Genomic DNA, 24,186 nt, shown 5'->3' with positions numbered 1-24,186 from the left:
ATTAAAATTTCGCTTTGTAAGAACAGATATATATTGCTACTTGTTATGTAGCACTGTGTGGAAATCACATGAAAATGGGATGAGTATATGATAATGATTTCAACTGCATGTTATAAAAAGAGATTTTCTTGGTTGGATGAAGAATTCTGATAAGAGACATAGTATTTCTGCAGTGGGGAAGGAACAGAAATGTTATTTAATTAAGCTGAAATATCAGCTTGCAGAAGAGTCTTCAGACTTAGAGTTTGAAACTTGCTAGAGTGTTTCTGAAGTCATCTCTGTTCTGCTGCAGGGTGTTTTAGAATCTCATTGATTGTTGATTTCTATTGAAATAATTTTTGAAAATTATACAAAGCAGCTGTCTTAGTTTGGGGTGACTAAGTATCTTTTAAAATGTGCTTCTGCTGCCTTTCTAATCAAGTGCCTAGAGCTATGTACGTTTGAACCCCAGGCTGGTACTTGAATATGTCTAATAGAGTTCTTGTATTTGAAGTTTTAATGGGGAAAGATTGAAAATATGCAAGACTCTTTTCTTTTTTTTTCCTTTATATCTATGGAAGCTTTTGGGTAGCTGGTATATCTGAATGATAATCATTTGTAGTACTGATGCCACAAGAGTTGCTCCCTAAAAATTAGGATAAATATAAAACTCAGAAGAAAATTCTGTAATACAATTTAGAGAACACTTTCACTGTTCTGCAGGTAATACATTTGAATGAATGATCCTTTTATGAAAGGACTTTAAAAGCAAACAGTGTGATAATGAGAATGTATCAAACATTTAGAGAAAGCGGAAAGCCAGACTCAGTCTAGATGAGCTTGCTGCACAGCAGTGTCTTATCCCAGGAGAAAAGTGTTGTAGCTGAAATGGTTAGAAATAATTGACACTGTTTTTTAATATGATCACTGTGCTGAAATGTCATTGTGTCAAGATGTCATTTGTTAATCAAAGTGGTGATTTTAATATGAACCAAAATAGTTTCCGTACCATTATTTTGGAGAGTTAACAGCTTGCACACACGTGGATATTCACAGACCTTTCCTAAAAGTTAGGATAAGAGACAGTGCTTTATTTCTGACATTTGCTGGATAAATAATTTTAAGAGTGCTTAGGGCAAATAGAAACTAGAAACATACAGTTATTTCAAATGAGATTTATCTCAGGAGAAATTATGATTGTTAATCAGCATGACAGAAAACAATAATTACTTGCAAAGAAGCAAAGTATGAGGTGATTAATATAATCTGAAATAAAATGCAGTGGATTAACATGTACAAGTGCTGGTTTCTTTCAGGTATATTAGAAAATCAATCATATGAGGGCCAGATTTTGCTCAAACTTACTGTATTTGTAGAGTAGGATGTCTCAGCTGACTTTGGTGGGCCTCACTGAAATGATTTCTGATACACATCAGATGAAGTGATAAGTTCACTACCAGATGAGTCTGGCAGTGATAGCACCAGATGTCTCTGTCTCTTTCCCTCTGTCCTTGCAAGGCTTGTAGAATAAATCCATTTACATGACACTGTAGCCACTGTAGTTGTGTACCTTGTCCTCATACCAGATGCCCAATATGGCAAAGTATGGAAACATCCTTCACAATTTATTTAGTATCTTTATTCTCAGAGTTCTATTTCCATACCAAAAGCTTATATAAAGACTTTTTTTTTTTTTTTTGCATTATTTACATGTGTTTTATACCCAGAATGTTTTATATCTGCTGAAAACTTGTATTGCCATTAAAATTAGAGACTTCTGCTTGTTAAATATATACATAGAGTCCTTTAAAAAGAGGTAATCCACAAGGACAGTTAAGTCCTGTTAGATGTCATTGGTATTAAGAATAGTGTGTGCTGCCAAAAAGTAAGTTACATTGAATGAATTAAGTACATTGTATTTGTATTTAAGTGGTATATGGTTTGTTCAAAGTTATGTGTTGCTTCTGAAGAGAGGTTCCTCGCAATGATTCTCATCTTACAGTGTGTTTCTTAGGATTCAAGAGCAAGATTATCACTGTGTGTAAACTGTGTTACTGGTCGTAGGCATTGTGATAAATAACAAAGGACAGTTTTTCAATGCTAATTTATAGTTCCTGAAGCTCTGGCATCTAGTTCATCCCTTTTTGGTCAGATTTGAAATTATTGCTGCTATAGGCTGCAGCAGAAAGAAGGAGAGGGTGCCTTCCCCCATGTCCCCAAGAAAGCCTACTCTTTCATGACCAGTGGCACTGGCCTGTTAACATACGTAAGGTTACGTTCCTTGCTGAATTGAAGTCTACACTGAGTGACTCCCCAAGTCTCTGCATCGTGTCTTTTCTCTTTTGGCAGTACAGAATGCTACAGGCTTCGTAACAATTTATTTCTGAATTGATTTATTATAATTGAGAAGTGATGTTTCACTCTGAACAGCTGTATTAGGATGTTAACAATTTAGGTTTACATTTATGCTACCAGAAAGAATGAACATAAACTGAATTTCAAACTTTTAATGTTCTCTCACTCTAATAGAAGCTGCCGTGTGCAGTTTGTGACTGGTATAGTCCTTCACCCAAAGCTATTTTTTCTGATGATAAAACCATGAGCGTATGAAGCTTGCACATTTTTCATCTCTTTTATGACCTTATCTTTTGTGAGTGGCTTCTGTGAAGGTATCCTAACTATAGGAAGCACCTGGCAAACATATATGATATCTATGCTGTGATAAGCAGTTGTGAACAAGAAAGTAGATCTGTCAGTTCTGAACTGTTCATTGTTAAAACTACTTTGTTGATTTAGCTGATTGCAAAATACATTATAAAGTGACTAACAGCTGCTATAACATTCCTAGTCAAGAAAGTTCAATAGTTTTATTGTACAAGACTTTTTATAAGACCCTAATACTGATAGGAACAACATGGATTAAAACAGCAGGGTTGAGAAGAACTGCTAACCCATGTGCTTCTTTAAAATATCACAACTACTTGTGGTACAAGCTGATTAAGTACAAATTGGGAAGTCTTTCATTTGTTAAAAAGATTAAAGTGAAATTACTTGTTAATATTCAAGTCTCTCTTTTCCTACTTGTCAGTGTTGTCAGAGATGTTAGAGTTCTCCCTCTTGTGTTTCTGGTAATATGTCTCTTTTACACTCTTCAGATTCCCTGACGAACTGTACCACCTTGAATTACAGTGGTTTAATGTGTTCACTTGCATCTAGTGGATAAACACTAGGGTATTAAAAATCACATTTAAAAACTTTGATTTTGAAGAGCAACAGAAGCAGTTATTGCTGTTAAGAAAGAGTAAGGTCGAGGTGAAAATTCTATTCATATTACAGTATTCAAGTTGTTTGAATAAGACTTTTTTCTCTCTTAGTTAAGCAGTATATTGTGTATTCAGCACTTCAGTGTAAGGCAGAGATTTGTTTCATCCAACTTTAGCTGGATAAGGATAGGTTCCTAGTGTAAGCTGTGTTTATCAGAGGATGATTCATTTCAACCATCTCAGACAGCAAGAGTGGTGTCCTATCTCAGGCATCCTTGAATAGGATGAGTCATTGTAGAGGTTTCTCTCTACCCTGTCTATAGGAGTGCCTACATAAGTAGTCTGGACTAGCTTAACTTTCAGACATCTAAGGTTAGAGGAGATAAATTCTGCCCAAAGTGTAGCTTTAATACCAAATATAGAGAAATAGCTGAAAGTCCAGTACACTTAATTAACTCATGACTAAACATACTATATAATATTATAGATTTTTGCTCATATGAGTCTTTTTTTCATGCAGTAATGTTCTTTTAGAGATCAGAATTCACTTACTGGTCTTAGTTTCCAGAAGGAAAAACTGTAACAGAAGCAGGTTTTGCTTCGTTTTAGTGCAGTTATCATTGCCAGTACTTCTATACCACTCTTTGGTGTTGATGGTAAAAAGTTATTTCTCCTTTAACTTAAATACAAAATGTAATTGATCAACAAAGTGAAGAAATAAGCATGAGAAAAAACCAAAACAATGGGATTAGAAAGGAATAAACAGGTTAGTAGCAAAATGGTATATATAAAGCAAAAAGCACTTGATTTGACTTTGAAGAAAGAAAAAAAATAATGTCCTGGATCCAATTAAATATCTACACCTATAAATTGAAGAAAAATGTAATCAGTTTTAAAACAATTATAAAAAAAATATTCTTATTGAGACTGGAAAATAGTGAATGAACAAAAAGAGTAAACAATTGAAAGAAAACAAAATCTGTAAGGAAATTAACTCCTTTGTGCTAAAGAAATGTTAGCTGCTAAAGTAGCATTAAGGGGAAAGAAAAGAAAAAAGCTTGAGATGTGTTTTGTTGTCAGCTCTTGTGCTAAGCCTCCATTTGGCTTCTTAATGTTGCAGTGTCTCTAGCACCAAATGGATTGGCTTGGTTGTCCATTTGCATCTGACCTTGACATTCAGCTGAGCCTGGGATAAACTTGCTTCACTGATGGATTTTGAAATCCACCGTACTGTATTGGTTGCTGGTTTCACAAGCAGATTGCTTCAGTATGGAGGGAGAGTAGTATGAGGGAACGGGAGAAATCAGTGTTGTGATATTTCAGGTGTGTAATGCATGGACTTGGTAGTTGGTGAATAATAAGTATCAATGAAAATAATTATCAGTGAAAATAATTAAAAATACTTAGAGATGCAAAACAAAGTTTTCCTTAATGTAAATTCTACACATTTTGTTCTACTCTATTTCACATAACATGAATTAATTCATGAAAACTTGATTATGAAAAACACGTCACACCGTACTTCACGAAACACCGAAAAAGCAAGTTAATGAAAATTAAGCCATCTGCTAACATACATTTTCAGATCTTTCCTCAGCTCCCAAATACTTAATTACTGTGTGCTGTAGGTTGTATACCTTAGCTGTAATTCTGTCCTTCTTTTGCCCTTCAGCCCAATCTGTTCACATAAGTTTCTGCTCCTCTTTCAATTCTAATAGTTTTGTTTGTCTGAAATTCTGGTTAGTTGCATTGATGGAAAGAATGCTTAATTTGCATGCTAACACCAGGTTTGCATATATTATAACCTGGAAAAATGTTATATTTTGGAGCTAAAATTTTCCATGCTTGAGCGCTATCTAAAATAATTATTATTTCTAAATATTGTTGTTGTCCTGATTTAATCCATAGAGATCTATTGTTTACAGTGGAAGAAAAACATTTTCTTAGTGTAAAAATTCCATGCAAAGAACATTTTAAGGGCTTTCTATGGTGATTATACAGCTTGAGTTAGAAACATAATCAGAATTGCCCTTGCCATGAAGTGCTTTCCAACATTTTGGAGAAAACTAGAGTTGATCTTGCCAGGTTTGAACCTTGGAAAATTACCCTTTGAATATCTCCAATAAAGAGCAGTTTATTGCAGCTGTAAGTAGCTAAGAAGGTAGAAATATGAAGGTAAAAATATCTGGTAGGTTCTTCAGTCCACCCAGAAAAAGCAGAGCTCTGTTTGGTTACTACAAAGTAATTATACAAATGCTAATTCAAAATAGGGTAGTTTGGGTAGCAACCAAAAATTGCTAAAACTACTTCTAAGAAACTTGATAGCTTTTTCAGCATGTGAGTATTTAGGACTGTCTTCTGAAATGCAACTCCAGATTGAACTGAAGCATGTGAACTTCAAATGCCTGAGTAAAATTGTACAGTGTGTTTAACAGAAAAATTATACTAGAAATTCATGCTGTCTTTTAGCTTTAAGTGCCTGTGAATACACTGGACTATATTTTTAGTACTACAAATACACCAAACTATATTTTTGTTATTGAAGTCTGGAGTGAGTATAGTATTGTGTTTGTGTGAGAAGTAGTTTACCAGGCTTTTATACTTAGGATTGGAAAAACTGGGTTTTGTATGAATGCAAGGAAGAAAGTGTTATTACAAGATGTTACATGTGCACATGAAGTTAATACTTTATAGTGTTTGTATATAATCATGTACTTGAAAACACTAAGTCACAATCTTATCTGGTATAAATATAGCTCCAGTGATAATGTATGGGCATCTGGCATGGTTTCTTGTAATCACATTTCTTTACCTATGTTGCTAATAAAAGCTTTTGTTATCATGAGTGGGGAAAAAAATTACAAGTTACTGCTTAATTTCTGTGCTTTTTACTCCTTGCTCTTCTGTTGTCAACTCTACAGTCTGATTTTCAGATTCTAAAATACACAGCTTTTGTTTTTTAGTGCTTTTCTGTGGGACACAGTTTTAAAAAGTTTGCTAAAAAAAATTTAAACCATAATTCAGTCCTATTTGACTACTGTAGTTAATTGTGTGAATTTTATACATTTTTTTTCCATTCTTCATACTGTCTTCCTATACAAGAGATTCTTGGATTGATTAGTAGTAAAAAAATATAAATATAGTAAAAAACTGACCTGGATAGCCCTTGGAGATGTCATTTAACACATTACTGTGGCCAGACTATTTTGTGTTAATACCTGAACCGCTCACCTTCAATGTAATTTTTTGTAGTGGTTATTTCAAAGTATTTTTGCATGGAGCTTGCCTAGGATCTTTGTTTAACTGAAATAACTGCTCTTTCAACAAGGAGTTCTTCAAATAAAAATTAAATGGCCATCTCTAAAAATTTAACCTTATCATAATTTTCCATGTGTCCTATGTACAACCTTGTCATGGATAATACTGAAGGCAGACAGACGTTCTCAGGTACTTCTGGATGGTGAAAATTCTAAAATTCATCAGAAATGTTGCATTTCTTTAGATAAAGCTTGATAAGAAGAAAATGATCATAGGGGCTTGCTGGTACATTATGACCTTTAAGGTCAAATACCTTAAATGCTGAAATACCACAGGGTCCCTTTCCACTAGTTGCCTGAAAAGTCGGAATGTTTAATGGACCATATTTTTGTACTGAGTGTCATTAATGTGCAATGCATAAGAAACATTTAAGTGTCAATTCAAGAAAACACTTAACTGAAAGCATATGTTCCTGGGCAGTAACAAGCTGTGTACAAACAATGACTTTTTGTGTGTTGGTTTACAGAATTAGGTGCAAGTTGTGGTTCTGTTTTTTAAGCATATGGAGTAAACACTGATTTCCAGGATTTGTCTCTCCACAGAACTGGAAGGATTGGATACTCACGACTTGTTTGAATCGCTGGGAACTCGCAGATGTTTATGTGTCTAATATATTTTTTTCATTTGCTCTCTGTTTATAGACATGCGTATGTTTTCACTTACGCATGTAAGCAGTGGTTTAGATATTGTAGGACCTCTGCCTAAAAGTCACTGTTGAAAGATGTCAATACTGTATTTCTTTGTTTTTTCAGGCAATGAAGAAGGCATTCAGGAGGCAGCAGAATCTGATGGTGATGCAAGGTCAGAGAAACCAGGGCAGCTTGCTGTGGAGACTGAAGATTGGGATGGGCCAGGTAGGAAAGAACAACTGAAAGCCAAGAGAAATTTCTTAAGCTAGAATTCAGTATTTTTTAATGTTATTATTTGAGTAGATGTGTTATGCTTTGCATTGATTTTTAATGAGCTATTTCTTTTATGTTCCTTTGGAGACCAGGATATTGATGGATAAGTCCTAAGATAAAGTTCTTGAGTAAAATATGGTTTTGGCTGTACCATTTTGTAAGTTGTTCAACATAAAATGCCTTATGTACCTGCTTGATACAAAGGAAAATGTTGTTGCTTCTTAGAATTTTAGGTTTAAAATTTATCAGTAAGTTCTCAGTTCCATGGTTATATTGAGGTAGAAGTTTTTCTGCTCTGTTTTCTGAGGTCACAAGACCAACCAAACACCTGCGTCTCTTCTCAAGCTTTGTGCCAACATTTAGTAACATGTTGCTTAAAAAATAGGTATGGTGTCTACTGACATTTTCAAGAACTTTGTTTACCTGTTTTAGCCTGTTAGAAATCATTTAGCACACCTGGTCATTGATTTCAGTTGAAAGAGAAACTCATATTGCAGTCAGTGCACATTAAAACAGTAATTCACGGTAGCATTTTCTATTATGCACAGTGAAGATGGTGCAAGCATAACATTGTTAAGATACAAGATGTGATGGTAGCATGGGAATACTTTCCAAGTATCTGTTCAATATTAATACATTAAACCTCTGTTGTACCATAAAAGTACCAAAGACAAAGGGGTAAATTGTATTTCTCAATTAGGCAATTCTGCAGTTGAATTCAGTGCAATGTTTTCATGGGTATGGACTCTGGAATGGGCCTTAAAAATCCATTATGCTGACTATATTTTAATAGTGCTGTTGGAAAACGTACATCTGAAGCAAAACGTACTCTCAGAATAGCTGTATCTCTTATGGAAATTTTCCCTAAAAAGGATGAGCACATCAGAAAAGAGTTCCAGAAGTGTCCTATCAATAATTTATAATGCAATAATAATATTCCATTAGAAAAATTCCTGTATTTCAATCACATTTTCATCCTTGCTTGATTTTTCAAATTACTGTATGCTCTTCATGAAGAGAAGAACAAAACTAATGGTAATTTTCTGAAACCAGTAGCTGGAAAATATAATGCAAACAAAAATGAAGACATAGTATACCTAATTATTATGATGGCATTTAAAATGTTTTTAATGGTAATGCACAAATAAGTTGATATTCTATATAAAGCACTATGGTATTATATGAAAACAAGATTTAGTGTTATAATTCACTACAGTATATTTAAAATAATACAGAAGACATCTTTGGGTATAGGAGAATGGCCTTTTCCAGCTTCATAGTAGACTTAAATGCTGTCAGTGATTAACATATAACTTGTTTTTAATTTAATTATAAATAAACTCTGTCTGAAATCGGTAATTTTTTTGTTGCTTTTTTGTTTTCAGTGTATTTCAACATAGTTGAATATGCATTTTGTGGGTGGTTGCTACTTTTTATATGAGCTACCTTATACAGAAGTTTCAGAGATATCTTGTGACAGTATGGAGTGAAAGGAGTATTTTTTATTTTGTTGGGAAAAAATTTCAGTTAAACAGTAAGATGTGTGTATTTCTGGTAATATTTATTGATAGCTTTGACATGGGATAAGATGGAAATCAAAGCTGAATTTGGGAAAATTCCTTCTGACTTCAGAAAACTGATGACCACCTACATGAAATAAGCAGCTCTATTTTATTTAAATACTGGTTCTTTACAAGGATATAATATGTATGAAGAAAGGCATGGATACATACTACATGTCATACTCCCCATCATGCATGTTTTCTGAAATGAATTTAATTTATTGATACAGAAAATGAAACAATGAACAGAAGATCATTTTTTACCATGAAATAGAAAGATAGCTTCTTTCAGATCTTTGAAAAAAAAACAAAGCGTGAAATGTTTTTCTTATTTAGGAACATATTTTTGCACAGCACAAACAGAACCATTAAAACCTTTTCTTCAAGAATTTTACCAACTCATAGTAAAGGTGCTACCTCAAAGAGCAGATGACCATACATTCCTTGTTATCTGGTCTGTCTCTGGTCTCCTTACTGAGATGGAGCGCTCTCGGAATACAACGGCTGTGTTCTGCATGATACAAGTTGCTGTCAACTGATAATGTGAACTGTGACAACTCAAGGATTCGTATAAATAGTAGAGCTGTTTTGTTATTTTAATTTTTTTTCTTTTTTTAGCACTAAGGGAACATATTGTTATTTTCAGAGCCAGTAGTTGCCAGGGACTGAAGTTCTGCGAGTTATTCATTAGCAACAACTTACTCACGGATAAGTCAAAATTAAGCTTCTGGCATTAATTAGAGTTTTATTTTGTTTGAAAATTTGCATTGTTAAATGGTTCACATGCCTTCTCAAGCCTATGTAATTAGAATATTTTAATGAAGAAATATCTGAAGTTAAACGTGCTCTAGCTTCACAGAGTTTCTGCTGAAGCAATCTTTTGGATCAGTCTTGTGACCTTCGCTGACCATCGAGGAATTGCAGACATAATGCCTACTCTGTGTAGTCACTTTGAGTGTTACCTGAATGTTTTGTAAACTGTGTTCATTCTTCATTTTTTTTTTTGTCCTCATATTTAAAAATTCTTTATAATGAGAAGACTACTCTGAAATAATGGAAACTGAGGTAATAGATGTACATGGACACACTGTAAAGGACCTGATCCTTTTTCCATTATAGCCAACAGCAGAAGTCCAAAGAATAGAAAAAGTCTGTAAAGCAAGATGGCTTAAACAAATTTTATATGAAAAGACTTATTTTTTTAAAAATGGAAGCAGAGGCCATTTTACAATGTTAAATACACTGTTTGCTATCAGATGGATGCCTTGATACATGTAGATGTATATAGTTCTATGGCCTTTGTAATATTGCTAGGATATCAGTGCATGTGAGGCCAGTGATCAGTGTTTTCACATGTAATGAACAAAAGACTGATCTCCTGCATGTCTTCTACAGACCATCCATCACATGAGAGAATAGGATCATTCTGTTTTTTACTGGATATCTGTTCTATGGAAGAACAAAAACTGCCTAAACTTGGGGAACTGTGAATGAAATATCTTAGAGGTTGCATGCTTCCATACCAGAACTTTCTTAAAATCTGAAAATTTTAGATAGTAGGCCCCTCAACTAAAATACTGCTGAACCCGATATAAGGAAATCATATTTTATGCCATCTTGAGAGATAAAGAAAAATTGTTTACAGAATTAGAAATTACTGCTTGTTTACCATGCAGTGATCATGCCTGTATTGGTGTATGCATGTTCAGTCCACTGTACTTGTCATTTTAAGAGACAACAAATACAAACTGTACCAAAAGGGAGAAAGATTTGAATGAAAATGTATGAAGTATAACTTGAAAGTGTTTAAGAACAATTTTTTAGATTTTCCAAAAGCTATAATAAAAGTGAAGGCAATGTTGACTTTATCTAGAAGAAAATTTTAAAAAACAGAAAAATATAAGTTTAAAATGAGTGGGGAAAAAAGTGAATGTAACCAGATGTTAGGAACTGTAGTATCTGGCTAAAAGAAAAAAAGATAAAAGTAACTAAAAATCTATCAGTAGCTTCATTAATAACAGTAAGATGACATTTTAAAATCTGGTAAGAAAAAAATAATTAGAAAATTGGTATTGATCTATTACAAGTCAGGACTCTTAATAGTTACAGGGCACAGGGAAAAGGGTAGAGTAGTTTCAATATTTCTAGTCTGCTTAAAACATATTTGTGCTGGAAAACCTATTTGGCTGTAAGTGATGACTGTACTTCTGTTCCATCAACAACTGATCAATGTGCTAAACCTGCTAAATTCTAGCTAATTTAAGCAGTCTGACAGTTTAACATTTTTAGGAGCTAGGTCCTTTTTTAGGAGCTGTCCTAATCATCATTCCTCAGTTTTCAAAAAGTTTTGAGATGATTTGGAAATTCTTGAATACTAGAGGAAATAAATGTATTCACAAACAGTAAGTAAGGTTGGTCTGGGTAATGACAGACTTGTCCACATGACAGCGATCCCATTGGGAATAATGGCATAAGTGATGTAAAGACCCTTTATTAAAGGGGGCTTAGTAAGACTGCCAATCTGTATAGGTTTATGGAAAAACATGTATCTTGTAAAACCAACTTAATACCTAGTGGTGAGCTAAAGTATATTAGTTCTTTGCAATATGTTCACAATCAAAAGAAAATACTGAATAATGTATAGGTACTACTATTGCCAGATCTGAATAACTTGATGTGTTAGCTGCAGCAAAATTTTAGTTTCAGTATAATTAAATATGAAGTCATGTGCTTACAAGAAGGTAATAGAAGTTTTACTACAGAAAGCAGCGTGCCCAAAAAGGTCTTGGTATTTAGTGAGCCACCAGGGTTGAGCTCAAAAGATAGAGTTGTGGCTAAAGCATATGTTTGGGATTTTAAATTACCTTGCTTCTCTGGTTAGCAGTCTTGTTTGATGCTGAAACAGGGTTCAGATTCACTTCAAGAATGATGTTAAAATTTGAAACAGGCTTAGAGAAGAAACAGTAGAATGTTTAAAGGACTGGTATTATGAAAAATATCAGAAAATATATATTGAACTATGATACTGTTAATGCTTAATAAAAGAGACAAACAGGCTTTCATGTAAATTCTGGTGTATTGCTTTAGCGAGATGGGAATCAGAAAGGTTGTAGTGAACATCTGGCATGTCAGGTTCACATCTTTACCTGCTATAAAAGGTAGTCTGAAAAGATTTTCTGAATAGATTTCCTGTAACCATTCATAAGGATCACTGTAAATATGTATTGATTGTTGGGTTTACTCTGCATTATTTAGTAGTACTATAAACAGTTTGGGTTATAAAGCAAAACTGTGATATAGATTGGAATGGTTGGTACACCACTGCAAGACAGAAACAGACATTAACGATAGTCTTCTTTTTCCCTTTTTACTTTTTTTCTTTTTTTTTCTTTTCTTTTTTTCTTTCTTTCTTTTTAAATCAGTCTAAGAAGGACTTGGAGATTACTGTCCTGATTTTGTTTCTTTTTTGATTGGGGAAATGTGGTAGATATAAGATCTTGGAAATGCTATTTGATGTAAATTAACAAAAATCCATGAAACATAGTTAACCATAGATATAGTCTGACAGTAAGAAGAATATTGTGAAGAAGCAGAGGAAATCATAGAACGACTGTGTGTTACTCTGACAGTGAATCGGTATTATCTCTGCTATCAGATAATGCAGTTATCATTAATTTTCACATTTGCATTTCAATCTTTGGAAGGAAATGACTCTTGCCGGATGAAGATAAGAGCTCTGTACCACTATAATGAACCATCATTTTATCCTGATGCTTTGTATCCATATGAAAATGAGGCTGGGTGGTGGTGTGGTATGTGAGGAGGGGGTGGGGGGGTCATAGGAACATTATAACAAAGTGTCAAAAATCACTACAGACTTTTGGAGCCCTTTATGAAACAAGAAGCAGTCTAAATAAATCTTCTGTAGTGAAGTGGATATTGGATTAAAAGCAGAGAGCTGGGCTCCCATAACGGGGGTTGGGAGTGGACCTTGGAGGAGCAGGGGAGGATTTCTGTGGATCTTGATCCAGTTTCCATCACTAGTTTGGAACTAGGAGAAGGCCATGTAGTCACAGAATAGCAAAAGTAAGGGCATAATAGTCATCAAGTTAACCCTTGCACTGCAGGCGTTGTTTTGACACTTGAATACTATTAAGGTAGGTGAAGTAAATGCTAGTGGACCCCTGTCTTTGTGGTTTGGGTTCTGATACTGGAGCTGTTTTAAAAGGTTACCACACCTGTGTATTAAACACAGGACTTCAAATAATTTTCAGTCTTGTATACAGAACTGATCCAAGTCTTCATGGACTGTAATGTTCCCAGTCCTTTTCCATGCATAGCCTAGGTTTGTGTTGATTACCTGAAACTCAATCTGCAGAACTCTGCAAAGCATCATTCCATTTTAAGTCTGGTTGTCTAAAACCATTGTTCCCCAAGTACTCTTGAACTATATTCAACTTGTTTGACCTTTATGGTATAGTTAGTGCCTATAACTTACAGACTTCATCCATACATCACTGGGACTCAGTACCAAATGTCTGCTAAAACCACAAATTCTAGAGGTTTGCTCCCCTGCCCCATTTTTTTGTAACAGGAGATTCTTATATCATCAAATGATTGTTAGGAACAGATATTTAGATATATTTTAAAAGTCATTCTTAGTGTATAACCTGGGACTATTTATAGGAGCACCAGGATATCCATCTTGCCATGACCAGCTGGGACTGATGAATTATTCTGCTGGCTGTAGCAGCCACTTCCTCCTGCAGACCTTTCTCAGGGCCTCACTTCTCTGCTTTCATGTGATGAGCACATTTCTGTCTCATAATGAGAAGATGCAGGGCTAAGAACTATAAGGTAAAATAGGCTACACCTGTGTTAGTAAATTCAGTAGTGACAGAAGCTGAGCAGTGTATACTTGGGAAGTGTTAAAATGGTCCCTGACATGATTTTGGTTGAGGCCAGCTGACAGTCTTCCCAACTAGATCACAAGGTGCAGAAGTTAAAGCACTGCAGGGAGCATTCATCAGAGGTACTTTGTGTGCAGTCACCTGTTCAAAGGCCAAGGAAGTCTCCCAGCATGTAAATATGGCCGTATTCGGCCTCAGTGCCCAGAACCCTTGTTTGGTGCATGTAGTTACCCTTCTTTTACCTTTAACAGACATACTTAGAACAAAAATCAGCTGTTCTTCAAGGCAATAGATCTTGTTGGCAGACTGCTCCCTGTACGGACCTGAAAGATGAGAAGGTGAGAGTGGCTGTATGAACTCACATGGAAGTAGCAACCAAACCTTTGCTGTCACCTTTCCCACATGCCATTTTGTTTTTTGTGGGAAACAGGCTGTTGCATGACCTACTGAGCATGTGTAATAGGTAAAATCAAGTAATAGGGAGAATTTTCATTTATGGTCACACCTGACAAAATCAAATGATGCCCACTAGCCAGAAATAGTGGTCACCAAGACTTAAAGAGAAAATTGAGGTATTACAATTCCCCTAAAATCATATGAATAGGCAGTAATAAATTTTGAAAACTAAGATATTTTCTGTCTTGACGTCACTTGTTATGGTGACTTCTGTAGCATATCTTTCATGATCCAAGGTACAAATATAGTGGGATTCTGTAAACTTGGAGATAAGCATTACTTCATTTGACTTGCAACTTAAAATATCAAAAAGCAGCGAGTTCATCACTGAGCATTGGAGCCCTTGTCAAGCATTCCAACTGTTTTGTCAGTTGGGATGCCATTTCCTTATCATTGTTTCACACAGTTAACATATATATGTAAATTTAAATTTAATTTCAAAATTAGTTGCTTTAGAAATGAACCTACTGTAGAAGTAATGTTTTCTCATGTGTACATTTCACATTTGGAAAACTTTAATTTTATTTAAACAATTAGCCTTTTAGAATGTTTTCAAATGCAAGACTTCTTATTTATCCTAGTCAAAATGCTTCAGAGAAGTGAAACTATCCAAAACCTTAAAGTCTATTGGTTTTTAGTTTGATGGTATTCATTTACTATTTGTGGGCCTTTATTTACCCATTTATGAAATATTTACTTGACATCACAAGGCTTTTCATTTTTGGTGTGTTAGGTGTAAATTGTTCGTTGGAAACCATCTTAATCTGCACGTGGGCAAGTTTCTAGACTAGGTAGACTTGAAATTGATACGGTATCTTCCTAAATTCTTTTGTACTTGTGTATGTCCAGCATGAGACAAGAACATTGGCCTGACTCGTAAAAGGCATTGAACTCTGAATGAAAGGTGATACATGTTAGAAATGTATTCTGTTTTGATTGGCATTTACGTTTCAAGCACAAAAGACTTCTTGTTCTCTGAAAAAAGTTGATAGCTGGGAAAGGCATGTGCAAGGGACGACTGATCAGATTCACTAGGTACCTCGCTTTGGACATGATATGCTATATAGTGGATATTATGTAAAGTACAAATCCCTGTAGGTCACACAGTGAAGGACTCCTAGTCTGTGAAATTCTGCAGGGAATCAATGAACATCTGCATTACAATACATTGTTTCTTGTCGTTTCATGCACCAAGGGACCTGCAGAGGCTGGCAGAAAGCTTTGCACTTTTCAGCTGTCTCCACCGTAGTTTGGTCATAAAGGCAGTATAACACCCTGGTAATTGCAAAGGACTAGGAAACAATGTCTGGTTTTGGAAACAGATGGGGTGAGAATCAAAAGGGACATGTAATTGGTCCACAACTATTTTGTTCTTTGTTGTGTTTTTCCCATTAATTCAGCTAAGAATGAAGAATACTGCATAGCAGCACTGGCTTGAACAATTGAAGGACGGATGTGTTAATACATTGAACTATATACACAATATAGTGTTATTTAACGCACAAAGCTGTAGTCCAGCAGTTGGATGCAAACACCTAGTGAGAGATGCTAGTGACTTTGTTTCTTAAATTGGCAGGTTTCAGTTGGTTTCAGTGATGTATCCTGTGTTCAGTGTATCATTAAAGAAAATATTTTTATTTTCAAAATACATTTTCCTTCAACCCCTTTGAAAACCTCCTACTGCTTTGAAAACTGCTTTATTTACTCTCTCTTAAGACATCATAACATAAAAGTTGTAATAATATAACTAAACCAACAAAAACATTATCACAGAAACCATTGTACCTCTATTGGAAAGACCTAGCTTTTTGATGAGAGTAAAAAATTTAATGTGATGTGTGAAAGACAAGCTGGATGCTAGTATTTACCCACAAAATTACACAGTACAGAATGGTCCAGAGTCAGAAAAGGAAACTGAACATTGTGGTCATGGGACTACGACAGAGTCCTAAGGACAAAATTCCTCTCAATTCTGACCTTGACTTTCTCAGTATCTGTGTTTAGCTCAGTGACACCAGCTTAGCACACATTTGGGTTTACATTTTTAATTATGTCATTTCATTTTTTAGGGTGCCTTACCATCACATGCTCAAAAGAAGGATATGGATTGAATAGTAGACCTTATTTTCTCTCATTGATGTAGGCTTCAGACATGGGTATGTGTAAATGATCTTTGTAAAGTGCAATAATGGTCATCATACAGAAAAGCTACAAAAAACTTTTATGCAATCACTCAGCACTCATTCACCAACATGGCAAAAGTAAGCATGGTTGTCTTAACAGCATCAGATCTCATTTTTGTTTAGTTACAAAATGTTTAGTTATTATGTTAATGGCATCAGTGAGAAACCCCAGAACCAAATTGTCTGAAGTATGGCCCAGAGGTAAAACTAGTAATATACCTGTGCTGATATTTGGGTAGGCAGAAGTAATAAGGATGAAAGCCTATGTTTGGAAAGCTGTAACTGCACAGTGGCCACTGTTCCTAATTTTTCCTGCATTCAGCTAACTAGCTTAGACCTTCTAAAGCAGCTGTGTAGAGGACAGCTGATCTCCTGGTTTTTTGTTTTTTTTTTTTTTTTCCCCCAGAGATTTCAAAGCTTTCCAAATATGCTTTTGAATAATCAGGGCTGATTCCAAAAATTATTTTTAATCTATAGCATACTAAATCATATTCGTGGGGTAGATGCTTGTGTATGCCTGTTTTGCCACTGTTGGCAACCAGTCCAGTGTATCTGTTGCATCTTTTATGATATGTAACAGAAAAAAATGAATCAGATTGTCCCATCTTACTTGTTTCCTCTGCTCTCCTTTGTCTCCCTCAAGACTGTTAAGCAATGTGTTCAAGCTGGAAAACTTGAACAACCATATTTGACTTCACAGCATATTCTTGGGGATTACAGATAGAAAAACTTTCCAGTATTTTACATAATTTTAAGTGAGTATTGAGGGATTATGCATTGACATATGTGTGTTACAAAAAAATATTGGCTAGTATATTTCAAAGATGGAGGATAAAGCTGTAAAAATAATATTTTATTTTGAATTTTTTCTCTAGGTGGGCTCGTTCAGGTCTGTACTTCTTTGATTTTATGGCAGTGTAGTTGCGTTGATTTTAAAGATGCTTCATCAGCATAAAACCACAATGATGGATTATTGTGGGTAATTTAGAAAGACAATACAATGTATACTATGGACATACTGTTCCAGAGTGTTGCATATATTCATTTTGGGCTGGGTGGTTCTTAAAGGAGACTGAATTTCAAATGACATCATTGTGTGAAAAAAAACCTTGAGTTATCTGAAGCTTGATACTTATGGTGTGGTGCCAAAACTACTAATCAGTTCATAAATCTTTGGCTTGCATATATAAATACATACTAGTTCTCATTTAAAAAATGAGACTATCTGGACAGCAGTCATGATAAGCACTCACTGAGAGATTTCTTACGTGTAATACAGTCCTGTTTTCAATGTTTGTGTAATGCACCATTGTAAATTCTTCATATTGTTTCTTATGATTTGATAAAGTATGTATAATTTTAAACTTTATTTACTTAATACTTTTACTATTGTGATTTGTACTTTATAATTTTTATTGACTTATTCTCAGGAAAAAAACTTTTCTCCCCAATTACAGAACTGCTTAGCATTTGATATTGACTATTTTTCAAGGTGTATATTGGATCTCAACTTCTCATGGAAATTTTCTTTAAGAGGTGCTCTCTAAATATGTGACTATTTCCAAGCAGCAATAAAGGAAAAAAACCTACAATGAAACAACAGATATTTTGATGTCTTGTAGCCCAATAGGAGCTAGCATTTAGTTAAATTACTATATCCATAATATTTTAGCCATCAAATTTTGAGCCTCTTCAAAGAAAATTATTTTTCTCTCATCTTGTCCTGCTAATCGTTGGTTTAATAGTTACAACTTCCTTAATTTTCTTTTCTGTATCTTCATGCCACAATGCATGAATCATCTGGAATCAAAGAACGGTGTGATAAGGTTGTTGACAGGGATGTGAATGGGAGATGAACAATGTAGAATTTAAAATGGCATATATGTGCCAGAGGACATCAGGGGACACTGAAGAAATGTTCTTGCACAGTGCCTTGAAACATGTGATCTGACCGAGCAATGGACAGTGAGGAGACTTGGACTCTGTCCTACATGATGCATAAGCTTCAGGTTCTTTTAATATTTTTTTTTGCAGAAATACATCTGATTACAGAAAACCTGTTTTCCTTGAATTCTGCCTCTTGTCAGTATATTCTACAATGTCATATGCATATGGCAAGCATGATGCAATAGATTAGCTGTTCTACTGATTCATTGGTCTCACATTGTTCAGTGTTCTACATACTGGGAGACTTAGTCAAGAAATTAAATAATACTCTAATAGCACTTAGAAACGGTGATCCTCCTTATTAAAAAGCCTTTTGCCATCTGCTTGCTTTTTAATTTTTCTTGTAAAAGAGACAAAAAATGGCTTGAATATGTAGAAAGAAATGTCATATTACTTCCACCATTTCTCAGCTTCTGGGATCATTGCCCTATAAAAATGCTATGTGCATTTCCCCAAAGCTTGGACATATCATGACGCTTATCTAAAGAGAAAAATGATGTATTTTTAAAAGAAAAATGCTGACCTAGTTAGTGAGGCTGAAACCATTCATTAATTAGAAGTCATAATTGCAATTACATGGTAAAATTAATTTATCACGAAAATAATCCTATCAGTTTTCCTTTTTGGAAAAATGGAACCAAATGATTTTAGCAGCCCGTATTGCTTAAGGCTGATATTACAGTGATATTGGTTTAGAGTGAATAAAGCAATCAAATTCTATTTTCAAGATCTGAAATTCTGCGACTGCATCAGTGATAGTTTATATATTATATGAGATTCACTTGAGTTGTAATTTTGTAATTACATAAAATATATAAAGCATATATGCACAGATAAATGCATAAAAGGAAAATAGTGTGCTGAAATTTAAAAAGAGTGTATTGAAGATAACACAGCACATAATATATAGAAAAATTCATGTAATATGGCAAGTATGCTACAGTGTATGAAAGAAACTCAGAATGCCTTTTCTACCCTCAGGCTATTTAGACTTCCTTGATATTCAAATCTTAATGTACATTAAATGGAATTTAAGGAGGTCCACCTTGCTGGACCTCAGGCAGACTTAGCAAGTAGTGCTCCTTGGGGATACCACTTTATGTATATATTTGCAAAGGTGTTATAGCCATGAAATATAGTCCTTTGATGACATCATAACTGTGAAATATGACTTTATTTTGCTCACCAGCAGTCAGAGTTTTGCTTTATCTATATTAAGCAGTCTGTATGCATAAATAAAGAATACCAAATACAGAAGCTGACTGCTGTAACCTAACATGGCCACCTTCAGTTGGAGTACTCATCACTCCTGTGATGGCCTCTGGATGTCAGGGACTATTTGTAGAGTAACATGCTGTCAAATATCGCTAAGTTTAACATTGTCTTCTCTCCAGAAATGTTGTACTAAGTGCTGTGGATACCAGTAGACAGCTATATGCCCAAATTCAGCAATTACTTATGATAATTTAAATTTGAACAGACGACAGAAATTTATTATTTTATGTCAAGGTAGTCAAACTTGGTCTTTAAGGATCTCAAAATATATCATTAAAATTTCTGGTCCTGTTGAAGTAAATAGGAACGTACACATTGTTGCCAATGGAGTTAATACCTAGTCTATTAATGACCAGTTAATGTATGAATGCATACATCATTTGCATAAGACTCACAAATACACTTACTTTTTAGGAGAAAGACTGTTAATCATAGTCTCCAGGGGAATGTTCATCCACCTGGACTTTATTATTAATGGGAGATGGCAACAAGTATACTTTGAAGCATCTGAAAATATCTTAAGTTTCCAAGAAAAAGACTTCATAGAACAGTGCAAGAAATATATGCTTAAATTTATTTTTCCAGACTAACCCGGCATTTGAAGATAGAATCAATAAGTGGTTTGGTTTTTTGTGGTTTTTTTTTTTTTTCTCTCCAGCTAGTAAGAAAAAAAAAAATCTACTTTTAGAAGAACGCTTTTGGTCTTCTAGGCTCCTGTCTTACAAATCATTTACAAACTTTTCATTTTATGTATATGAGCATGCCATTAAACAAAGAACTACTTTCATGCATTATGTTAAGCACATATGTAAGTGTTTGTAGGACTGCGGCCTTAGGTCAGAAGCTCTTCCAGAAAGGAGCTGCCTTTATCATTGTACTTTCTATGTACTCAAAAACTGTTAGCTTGCATAAATTAATAGGGATGCAAATAGAAGCAATGCTAAAGGCCCCTTTCCACTCCTCTGACAAAGTAAAAAGGGCCTTAAAGGTTGAGTAAATTATTTCAGTAAGACCCAGAATTCTGAATACAATAAACAAGGACTTCAAATTGTAACTTCTTGTGTTTGTTAATTAAGAACATTGTTTTGTGAATTTGCTTGATTTTCTAACTTCCTTCCTATTTTAAAACATTTTTTATTAAAATACTTATCTTAATATACAAGATGTTTTGAATCATATATACTTTTTAAATTGAATTTTTTTTTTTTTCTTCTGAGAAGTAGGAGCTAAATCTTGAGGCAGCTGTTCATTTTCATTTCACAACAACTTCATTGTCAGTGGTGGGGTAGTAAAGTTTTACATAATATGTTATTTTTGGTAATGATAACTCATTTGGATTCTGCAATTTTATTTTTTCTTTTAATTTTACAAACCCAATCATATTTCATGGCTCTGATTACAGCTGTGAAATACAGTCTTGGGGTGGCATAATGCATCTGAGTCTTGATCTTATTTTATTTGCTAGTAATAAGATTTTTGCTGTAACTGTATATATATTATTTGCTGTAACTATATATAGGAATGTACCGATATTATGAATTGAGAGGAGTCGATGTTATACTATTGCCCAGGGATAGAAAAGGATTGTCATATGTAATGTCCAAAATGTTCCTAAGGACAAATATTTTCTCAAAGGAAACCGTTAATTTTTTAAAATTATCTTTTACAGGGTTTTCTTTATTAAAAAGTGCCATAAATTTGACTGAAGGTGTATTCTGAAATAACCTGTGTGAAGCATCAGTGGCTATTAGTTTCTTCTGGATATCAGTTGAATCTACTGGCTATTGTTTTAATTATTAGCTAAGTCCAAGCAGTATTTTAGAATTATGACTGTTGCTTGATGATTTTCTCAAGCATCAGCTGATAAACTAAACCTTATCTTAGCAGTTAAGGGGAATAAAAGAAAATTTATCCTTTTATAACTCCTATTTTCTCCATGTGAGTTTCTTAATTGTGGCCCATCCTGTTTATATTTTTCATTGACTTTATTTCTTCAATTTTTCTTTTGTACAGACACTACCTACTGTTCACCTTTTGCCTTCCTTATGTAATATTTGTAATAATAAAACAATTCCATATATACTGGTTTTAATTAACCTTATAGGTAATGCATTGTGAGATAGAGGCAGTGAGATTATTTATCTGAATAAATTTACTTCATATGAAAAGTATAGCACCTAAGCTTATATGTGGTTCTCTCTTGTAATGGTGGCCCAGTGTTACTTAACTGTTGTATTTGTCATCCCCACCTTCCTGCCTGCATTTGTGTTCCCCTTCACACATGCAGATGGTCACAGCACTGTGGCTATCGAGGTGACAGTCCAGTGGTGTTTAGTGGAGCAAATGTCTTTACATTTTGGTTGCTTAAAAAGGATTCACACAAAATGCATGCAGCAAAGGGGCAGTTTCTCCAATGCACTCATAAACATGTGCTGAAAATATGTCATTTTCCTTGTCAAGTTTCATTTCCTCAAAAAAAAAAAAATAAAGCTTTTTGTTGTTTCTATTCCCTTTTGATCATTCATAATTTCTGATCATCTCCTTTTATATTCCTGGTCTGATTTAGTTCATGCTCTTCATTTTTACTCTGCTCTGTATTCATTCTCTTTCTGTTATTTATTTCCTTTGATTCTGTTAAAGTCCTTTTTCCATGTGGTGTGTGTCTTTCATACATTATAATTATAAAATATTTCCGTTTTCTCTTCAAACACTCCAAATTTATTTACCTAGCTTTCTAAGTTTGGATACCGTATTTCCTACAGTATTTATCAAGGAGACTAGAAAGAGAAATGAGCATACTATTACTATTCTTGGCTTTGCTGTATTTTCAAAGAGCATCTGCTGGTGTTCATCTGATTTTTTTTTCCTCAGCTATGTATATAACACACACATATGTATCATCAATTCAATGAAAACACCACAGAGAAAATGAATTTTATGAAATTGGGAGGAAGTTTGCAGCAAACAGTGGATTATATTGGTGTTATATAGCTATCTCATCAAAAGGTAGCAAATGCACAAGACCTTTTGCGCTTTTCAATTTGAAAGAAAATGATTTCATTAGAAAAAAAAAGAACCATCACTCTGGATGTTGGAGAATGCCAGAGCCTGATGAAACCAGCTGAAGAGACAAACTGAGTGTACGGATGCAGATTAGCCTTCAGAAGATGAGGGTGTAAAAGGGATTTAATGGTAGGATGGATTATAGAAATCCTTGTAACAATGTTAAATAATTATAGTTCCAGCCGAGATCAAAGCAGTGCTGATTGAACCCCCTCAAGCTGTTAACACGGAGTATCTTGAAGAAAAAAAAAAGGAAAAAAAACCCTCTGAGATTGGTCAGCCTGCGCTGACAGTGTCCTCTGATCTGGAGAAGTTCTGGCTGTATTGAAGGTACAACTTGTGGGGGAGGGAAAGATAGAGGGAAGAACTTATCAGTCCAAGTAGCTTATTTGGGTGGGGTTTTTGTATGTTTGGGTTTTTTTAAGGGAGGAGGAAGGGGTTATTCTAATCAATGTTACTGGAGTTCCCGCACTGACTGAAACTGCAGTAAACTTGTACACAATTGGCTTCTTTCCATATTGGAAAAAGGATTATATTTCTTTAGCAGAACTCCACTCTGTAACAGAAAATGATTAATTCTATTTTTTTTTTTCCCCCCTCCCTTTTAAACTACGGTTCCTATGCACATACCTGCCCAGCAACAACCATTAGTAGCAATAACTGGAAGAACACCTTTGTAGTAGCAGTATTTAGCTGCAGGCAGGAAGTACAGTTTCTATGCCCATTCAACAGCATTAAACATTTATTCTCATTGCCTTGCCTTCCTGGCATTCATGCCTGGAGGATTATGCTTATACCTCTATTAATAAAAAAAGAGAAGTCAAAGTTAAATCCTTACAGTTTGGTGACATAGTAACTTGTGGCATAGCCAAAGCTTTTTCTTTTATACAGCTGTCTGTAAAGTGCAGCACATCTAGTTTGTTTCAAAGGAATAACTTTGGCCATGTTGAGGTGTGTTTCCAGTGATGGTGTGTCCAGTATGTTCGGTGCCAAATGGAAAGCTAGAGGGTCCAATAGATGAGTAATAAAAAACAAGGGTGGAAATGATGCCTTATGGACTAGATCTGTCTGAAGGAATGATTTCATCTAGCCCAGTATTAGTTTGCTCTCTGACTTTGTGCTAGGACTGCAGGTGAGCAAAACAACCATTACTGAATGGGCATAAAGTGTAACAGCTGTCAGACATTTTCTCTTGGGCATAGCCACATAGGGGTGAAGGTGCTTCGACAAGGCATCATCACCCACATGGCAGGAAGATTTCGCCATCACATAGATTTTGCCAATGAGTGGCCTGCAACTGACCTTAGACCTGCAGCTTTGGAAAGGTT

General features: G+C 34.7%; 1 protein-coding gene across 4 annotated transcripts in view; it reads left to right on the top strand.

The window, feature by feature from the left end:
* Positions 1 to 24,186, top strand: part of ZFPM2 (zinc finger protein, FOG family member 2) — a 314,505-nt gene that overhangs the window by 71,528 nt on the left and 218,791 nt on the right. For all 4 annotated transcript variants that reach the window (XM_074811866.1, XM_074811594.1, XM_074811689.1 and 1 more), the window contains one exon: positions 7,313 to 7,414. In XM_074811866.1, coding sequence (XP_074667967.1) covers positions 7,313 to 7,414 — 102 coding nt within the window. The remainder of the gene's footprint in view (positions 1 to 7,312; positions 7,415 to 24,186) is intronic.

Source organism: Strix aluco, chromosome 1 (assembly GCF_031877795.1).
Source record: "Strix aluco isolate bStrAlu1 chromosome 1, bStrAlu1.hap1, whole genome shotgun sequence".
Lineage (NCBI taxonomy): Eukaryota > Metazoa > Chordata > Aves > Strigiformes > Strigidae > Strix > Strix aluco.
This window is presented reverse-complemented; position numbering and strand designations above follow the sequence as displayed.